The sequence below is a fragment of the Pimephales promelas genome, chromosome 24, assembly GCF_988280905.1.
Source record: "Pimephales promelas chromosome 24, fPimPro1.hap1.1, whole genome shotgun sequence".
Lineage (NCBI taxonomy): Eukaryota > Metazoa > Chordata > Actinopteri > Cypriniformes > Leuciscidae > Pimephales > Pimephales promelas.
In genome coordinates this window covers 1,858,935-1,867,195 of record NC_142792.1, presented here as the reverse complement: position 1 = coordinate 1,867,195, position 8,261 = coordinate 1,858,935, and the positions used below count along the sequence as shown (strand labels likewise).

At 37.6% G+C, this 8,261-nt stretch overlaps 1 protein-coding gene across 3 annotated transcripts in view; it reads left to right on the top strand.

The window, feature by feature from the left end:
- The window catches only part of grm8a (glutamate receptor, metabotropic 8a), a 192,345-nt gene that overhangs the window by 148,352 nt on the left and 35,732 nt on the right, over window positions 1-8,261 (top strand). For all 3 annotated transcript variants that reach the window (XM_039660684.2, XM_039660685.2, XM_089127000.1), the window contains one exon: window positions 2,164-2,364. In XM_039660684.2, coding sequence (XP_039516618.2) covers window positions 2,164-2,364 — 201 coding nt within the window. The remainder of the gene's footprint in view (window positions 1-2,163; window positions 2,365-8,261) is intronic.

The following is an 8,261-nucleotide window of genomic DNA, read 5'->3' as shown; positions in this document are numbered from 1 at the left end:
TATATTATATTATATTATATTATATTATATTATATTATATTATATTATATTATATTATATTATATTATATTATATTATATTATAGTATAGTATGTCCACACTGTAAAAAAATTTTTGATGGTTTAACTTAAAAAAGTAACCTGGTTGTATAAAATTTTAAGTTCATTGAACTGGAAAAAGTGAGTTAATACAATGAAGGAGAATGATTTAATCATCAGAAACTCAAAATTAAATGTTATCTGAACTAAATAAATTATTTAAGTTGATTTGACAAAAGAAAAACAGTTGTGATTACTACACTGTAAAAAAATATTGTTGGTTTAACTTAAAAAAGTAGATTAATTTAACCATCAGAAACTCAAAATAATAAGTTATCTCAACTAAATAAATGATTATAAAGTTGATTTGACAAAAGAAAATATGTTGTGATAACAAATCTTGAAAATATTTTTTACAGTGTACTATTTTGACACTGGGAGTGGATGTCCCCGGCCTGTGTTTCTCTGTGTTGTATTTATCACGCTGGGCAGGTCAGGTAATCCGTCTGGTTTTTGGAAGACCAAATGCATCATTTTCCCATTGCTCTGAGAGCGCTATAAAAGCGGATTGGATTTCGTTTACAGGAGCCTATTAATTCCTCACTGACAGCAGAAGCGATGGAGGACTCCAGGTCTTGCTAATTCACCTTCATATTTTATTTATCTTCCATTGCGTCAAAAACTGTGTCGGGAGAAGAAAGATCTTCCTGGAGGCATCCGATGCTTTTGTTGAAAATACACCAACTTGGAAAGCGCTCTGGTGATTATGAGAGAAATAATCATAGATGCCTGAGCCAAATTCAATTTACGCACAACAACAGCTGGAATATTTGTTCAGAACGGCAGGCGTGATATTACTTTCGCCGTCTCGGGAGATATGGAAGAAAATATTAGTTTGGAAAGATCACGTTCTTGCTGTTGCCTGTAATGGGTAGAATGTGTGCATCAGATGGCCGTCACACACGCCTCCGCGAGGACTTGATTAGCTAATTACTCTAACGAGTGCATACGTTTGAGAAAGAGCAATTTATTACAAAGAGAATTAGTGAGTCTCCAAATGAAACATCTCATGCTCTCCAGCAATAAAAACATGTTTGGTTTACGTTCCATGTACACTCTAAAAATGCTGGGTTGTTTTAACCCAACTTTGGGTCAAATATGGACAAACCCAGCCATTGGGTTAAAAATGTAATTAAAAAATTTGACCCAATGGCTGGGTTTGTCCATATTTGACCCAAAGTTGGGTTAAAACAACCCATCAATTTTTAGAGTGTATGTTCCATATGTTTTAAAAATGTAATGCGACCGTCACAAAATCCCAAAACATTTCAGAAATAAATTGTACACTCTAAAAATGCTGCACTCTTAAAAATTGCTGGGTTGTTTTAACCCAATATATAGGAACAAACTCAAAAATTGGGTTAAAAATGTCATTTTAAAATGTAACCCAATGGTTGGATTTGTCCATTTTTGACCCAAAATTGGGTTAAAACAACCCAGCAATTTTTAGAGTGTATGTTCCATTATGTTTTAAAAATGTAATGCGACCGTTATACCGTTTTACCCAAAACTGTGTTAAAACAACCCAGAATTTTTAGAGTGTGCTTTGTTTCAATCAATGGTTGGGTTAAATATTGGCTTAAAATGACATTTTTAAACCCCACAGTTTGTCCATAATTGGCCCAACCATTGATTGAAACAAAGTAGCATTTTTTAGAGTGTACAATGAACGATGTGTTTGTTCTGAGAACATTATTAAAGACCAGATAACTTTGAATTCAAATTTTATTAAAGGGATAGTTCACTTTGAAATTATTTTTTGATATGTTTTATCTTACCTCAAGGTCATCCAAGATGTAGGTGTCTTTGTTTCCACAGTATTTTCAATTTTGATATTTTTAGGTTTTGTCTGTCAGTCATATAATGCAGGTCTATGGTCACCACCTCAAAGAGCATGCACAGAGGTAAGCTAAAACATATCAAAAATTCATTGCAAAGTGAACTATCCCTTTAACGTTACTGAAGAACATTTGTTCATAACTTTGAAAGAACCTTCTGAGGAGGTTCCCTGTTAAAAGCCTGACGCTGTGTTTGTTGAAGATGTGTGTTTTGTGTGTTTGGTCAGGGCTGGAGAAGGTGGGCCGTGACTCCAGCTACGAGCAGGAAGGGAAGGTTCAGTTCGTGATGGATGCGGTGTATGCGATGGCACACGCTCTGCACCGCATGCACAGGGATTACTGCTTCGGATACCCCGGACTCTGTCCCCGCATGAGCAATATCAATGGAAAGGAGCTGCTGGGATACATCCGGAGCGTTAATTTCAATGGTGAGTTCTCAAATCCTCAGCCAACCACGGTCAGAGATGTTTGTGAGCCTCAAGTCTAAGTCTCAAGAGTGTGTTCACAAATCATATGATGGAGGTCAAGTTTCAACTCAATTTATTTGCAATGTACAGTAAGTGATTCAAGTCTGGTTTCTGCCTCTGGTTACACTTCACAACTACTTTTAATACAAATATAATTACTTTTAAATCATGTAATGCTTAATTAGCTTTGGGCTGAGTGGGATATATATAATATGAAATAATACTTTTATTATGCAAGGATGCATTCAATTAATCAAAAGTGCATAGTAAAGACATTTATAATGTTGCAAAAGATTTCCATTTTTAATAAATGCTTTCTATTCATCAAAGAATCCTGGAAAAACTGTTTTGTTATATATATATATATATATATTATGTAATATATTTTACAATTTAATCAGACAAATTACATTTTAATGATATTTCACAATATTGCAGATTTTAATCAAATTAATGCAGCCTTGGTGGGCAGAAGTGTTTAAATGTCATACAATTTATACAAGTTATTATTTTTCTTGGTATATATTAATTGTCAAATTCTAAAATGTCTTCTTTGAGCACAAAAAGAGATGTTGAAGAATTATTTATTATATATTATTATTTTCTTCCTTTTCTTTTTAATGTACTTTGTAATATTATGGTATATGTATAGGGCTATGGACCATCTTGTGTATGTGTCCTGAATAAAGACGATTACGATTATTATTTGAGGACTTGAATTTAAGTTATTATTTGTTTTTTTAAAAAGTCCCCTTGTGCACATTCAAGTGTTTAGTGTTGTGATTGATTATACAAGATTTAAAAACCAATGGCATTTTAATTAAATATCATAGAATTTTGTATTCCAAGGAAAAAAATGTTTTTTTCTTTTTGCAACACGAGGGTGAATAAATGTTCAAAGAATTCTCATTTTTCAATTATTCCCTTTAGCCTTACAGTATAATGCGTGTTAAAGCCATATTAATGGAAGTTATTATACAGTGTTATGCCATATTTTACTATGCAATGCCGCTGGCATGTCTATTATTCTATTATTATCAGCAGTTTATATGAACAGTCGACCTTCTCTATGTTTTCACTCATTTTTCATATTTCTTCTAGTATCATTCACTATCCCTGATAAAACCAGCGTAGATCACGGGAGGCGTGCAATTCTGCGATAAGACTTCATTATTAATCCAATTCATCAACCCAACAGCGTTTTACTTTACATTCTCACCATGCAGGAGGATCACCATGGTCTCTTAAAGGTGGTAAATTCAATGATTTTAGGTAGATTCAAATGCCTAAATTAAGGACATATCATGCAAACTATGATGGAAACACATTTACAGAATAAATCCCCCAATGCACATAATTGGATAATTGGCTTAATCCGTGGACCAATCGCATCGCTCAGCATCTCAAAGGTCGGTTTGGTCATTCTGAGTCAAAGTCTGTCATCAAAATGGTTTTGAATAAGGGTTTCATCTTCAAGTCATTTATGATATATGAAATCGCAGCAAGTTTATTTTTTTTTTACAGATATTTTGTGCGAATATCCCAGGAAGTGCCGATTTTGTTCTCTTAAACACATAAAGTGTGCTTTATTTTCAAATGTTTTATGCGCATAACTTAAATTTGCAACTTAGGAGGTCAATAGAGAGTAAATGGAGACGGAAATGAAAACCCCTAGTATTTTTAAAAGAGATATCTTATGGATCTTTTAAAGTTGAAACTCTTATTTAATCTCCTGAGCAACCTCGAAGCAATACAGTTTTCCTCAAATAGAATAGGAAATCAAAATCTAAATCGTTACTCTGCCCTAGAGCATTCTGGGAAAAGGCTATAGCTGCCAAACGAGTCTGTTTAACGATCCTGCGGCTCTTTTCATGCTTGTGTAACCTTTCTCAGCAGCATGAGACGGGCCGGCTGCGTGATCCCACGGTCCGCTGCAGACACTTGGCTGTTATTGACACCCTCCTGGAGTGGATCAGAAACTCCCGCAGATACCAGATCCTCAGGGTCCTCACAGAACTACCGTAGGAAAGCAAATGTGGCCAAAACAACGAGAGAAAGCAGGCTTGTTCATTTCACTTTGTCAAAATTATCCTGATTTTAACGGTAAAAGACTGTAAAAATGGCATGGTGCAAAACTGATAATTGATTAACAGAAAGTTTCTGTACTATACAGTGAATAAGTGTGATAGATCTAACCATGCATTTAATGTAAATTTAAGTTAAGTTTGTAAAACTTATAATGTTGCTATACCGTACTTTTTAGAAGTACAATTTCTGGCCACTGGGTGGGTGGATTGATGGATGGATGGGCGGGCGGGCGGGCGGGCGGACGGACGGATATATCAATGGACGGATGGATGGATGGATGGATTGGATTGGATTGAATAGATGGATGGATTGGATTGGATTGGATTGGATTGGATTGGATTGAATGGATGGATGGATGGATGGATGGATGAGATGGATGGATGGATGGATGGATGGATGGAAGGATTGAAGGATGGATGCTTGATGGATGAATGGATGGATGGATGGATGGATGGATGGATGGATGGATTGGATTGGATTGGATGGATGGATGGATGGATGGACGGATGCAATGGATGGATGGATGGATGGATGGGTGAATAGATGGATGGATTGGATTGGATTGGATTGGATGAGATGGATGAATGGATGGATGGATGATTGATGGATGGATGGATGGATGGACGGACAAGTGGATGGATGGATTGGATTGAATGGATGGATGGATTGGATTGGATTGGATTGAATGGATGGATGGATGGATGCATGGATGGATGGATGGATGGATGGATGGATGGATGGATGGATGGATGGATAGATAGATAGATAGATAGATAGATAGATAGATAGATAGATAGATAGATAGATAGATAGATAGATAGATAGATAGATAGATAGATAGATAGATAGATAGATAGATAGATAGATAGATAGATAGATAGATAGATAGATAGACCCTTTAGCACCTATAAAGGAACTCACACACACTCTTGTGCTATTGAGCAGTAATGGTTGACGGATGTCTTGGCCGACATCACAGGGAAAGCGAAAGGTTTCTCATTAATCTGTCTGATACTGTGGAACAATTACATCTGAGCAGCGGTTGATGAGTTAACTCACCCGCACTGGAGCTCTCGTTACTGCCTTCAGACACCACACACACATACACACACACACACACACACACTGCATTAACCGCTGGCCAGTGTGTGATAATGAACACAGCGCTGGCCAATTATGACGAGAGAATAGGAAGAAGTGTGTGGAGGTTCAGAAAAGACCTTTTAAAAGTGTGAAGGGTGTGGAGAGTGCATGTGTGTGAGAGCAACAGGTCAGCATGAGTTGTGTGTGAGATGAAACGCAAGTGCGCTGCATACTAATGTCTAAAGGAATGTTGCATAGTTCTTCAAAAAGTAAGATTTGACACTTGCATTAATGAGAGGCATTTAAAATGTCCAGAATTCACTTTTTGCCAAACCTGCGAATGGACTTTAAAATAACAAAAAATATTAATAAATATTTTTAACATGCTATAAACTTTATTTATAACAACAACCTTGCAACCACCCCAAAACCCTTAGCAACTGCATAGCAAAACCATAGCAATCACCATGAGTACCCTAGCAATTACATAACACCTTAGCAACCACCTTGAGTAACCTAGCAACCACTCCAAGTACCCTAGCAACACCCTAGCAACCACCCCAAATACCCTAGCAACCATTGCAAATTGCAGTCGCACTGCATACAATATTTTCCAGGTGGGGTGGGTCATGCAAACGCCGCCTCTGCCAGTAGGATTAGTATTCTAGTATGCCATGTTCGTAAGTGTGCGCACGGAAGCGTTCGAAGAAAAAAGAGACCACAGAAGCGGTAAATGAAATTTGATACGAAGGCAGACGTCCAACTTGGAGCCTCACACTGCCTGCAGCTCCGCCACAATTACCCCCCGCTCCAGTGCTTCCATACATGCGCTTATTTTTAGATTAGTGCTTTGGAGATGGACGGAGCGGGAAGGGAGATTGTGAAAGTGTGCATTCAGTCGAGCTGTGGGGAAAAAAGGGATGATAATTGTGTTGTGTAAAACAAATCCCCTTGTAAGTCGAGGCGGCGTGACGGAGAATCTTAAAGCGGAGAGCGGGATCTGCCGTTTAACTCCGTAACACAGATCTGTCCTCTTCTCTAGTCTTTCTGTGCTGAAATAATACAGGAACGGCCTTAGGAGGTGTATCATATCATGGTCACAGAAAGACATTCTCAGAGACAGGCTATACTGAGAGGAAAAGCAGTGTGGTGTCATGTCAAGACAAAACACCAGCATTGTAAATACTTGTGTGAAGGATATTTCTGGGGGTTGTTCAAATCACTAACCCTAAACAATGTGGGTAAAACTTACAATGAGGTTCATTAACATGAACTAACAAGCAATACATTTGTTACTATATTAGTTCATCTTTGCTAGTTAGTTAATAAAAATACACACTCTTAGAAGAAATGGTTCTATTTAGAACCAGAAATGGTTCTATCCCCCGCTTCATATATGGAACTCCAAAATGGTTCTATATAGAACCTTTTTTTTTGGTAAAAGGTTCTATTGGCCAAGTACGGAACCCCAGGGTTCTATATAGAACCCAGAGGAACCCTTTTTTTAAGAGTGTATAGAATCTTTTAGGGGTTCCAAATACGTAGCGCTGATAGAACATTTTCTTCTAAGAGTGCAGATGTTCATTCATTGATTATATTAGTTCAGAGTGCATTAACTAATGTTAACAAATGCAAACTTTGATTTTAATACTGTATTAGTAAATCTTGAATTTAATATTAATGAATAAACGCTGAAGTATTGTTCAAGTAAACTAAGGTAATACACCGTATTGTAAAGTGTAACCAAACTGTGCAGTAGTAACAGTGATGTTTGCTGTGTAAGGGTTGGCAGAAAGGCTAATCCCACGAGTTGCGTCTGTCTGGTCTCCTGTAATCCTCAATTTCCCGCTGCCGGGTCCACCTGGAATGCTTTGATCAATATCAGTGGATAAAGTCACGTACTGCTCCGGTTGAGGATTCAAATGCAGTTTTATTGAAAGGGTAATCGTGAAAGTGGCCGTCTATCACTCGCAAAGTTTAACAACAAGCAATGTGCTAATTCACGCTAACATGCTAGAAACGTGTGCAATGTGCTAATTTCTGCTTGTCTATCTATCTGTCTGTTTTTTTGACTGTATTGCTTTCAAAATTGTCTTAAAACTATTATAAACTTACTTCAAACTGAAAACCTTCAAACTTTCTGGTCAGTCTTCCTCAATCCAACATTAAAGTTTGTCTGGACAAACTTTTTAATCTAGTGTTGATTTGCAGTAACGAGCTCGCGTTGATCCCGAGAGAGCCGTACACACCTTTGCCGCGCGGGAAATGATGTTTGCATATGAGAGCAGGGATTTAAAGATGGATGTCGGATCTCACAGGCAGCTTTCACATGCACAGAAAACTCAAAACAGTCTTGTGTTTGCAGAAAGAAGCGGTGTTTTCCTTCACTTGATGACTTCTTAAATAAAAGAACAGAGCTGTCTGCACAAGCGCTTGCCGAATCTGGCTCATTATATTCGCTGACAATATTGTTTCCGGAGGCTTTGCCCTCCTCAGCTCTCACTTTCCTTCATGATGGGCGAATCAAAGGGGTTTCAGTGTATGGATGCAGAGACGGAGGTCCTCTTATGTCTGGCTTCCAGACAAACGGCCTCAAGAGCCGCTGTAATGAAGCCGCTGATGAGGAAGACGATGGCGATGGGATTGAAGAAAGTTGTAGAAAAGAGATTCGGCTAGTCAGTGGCCAG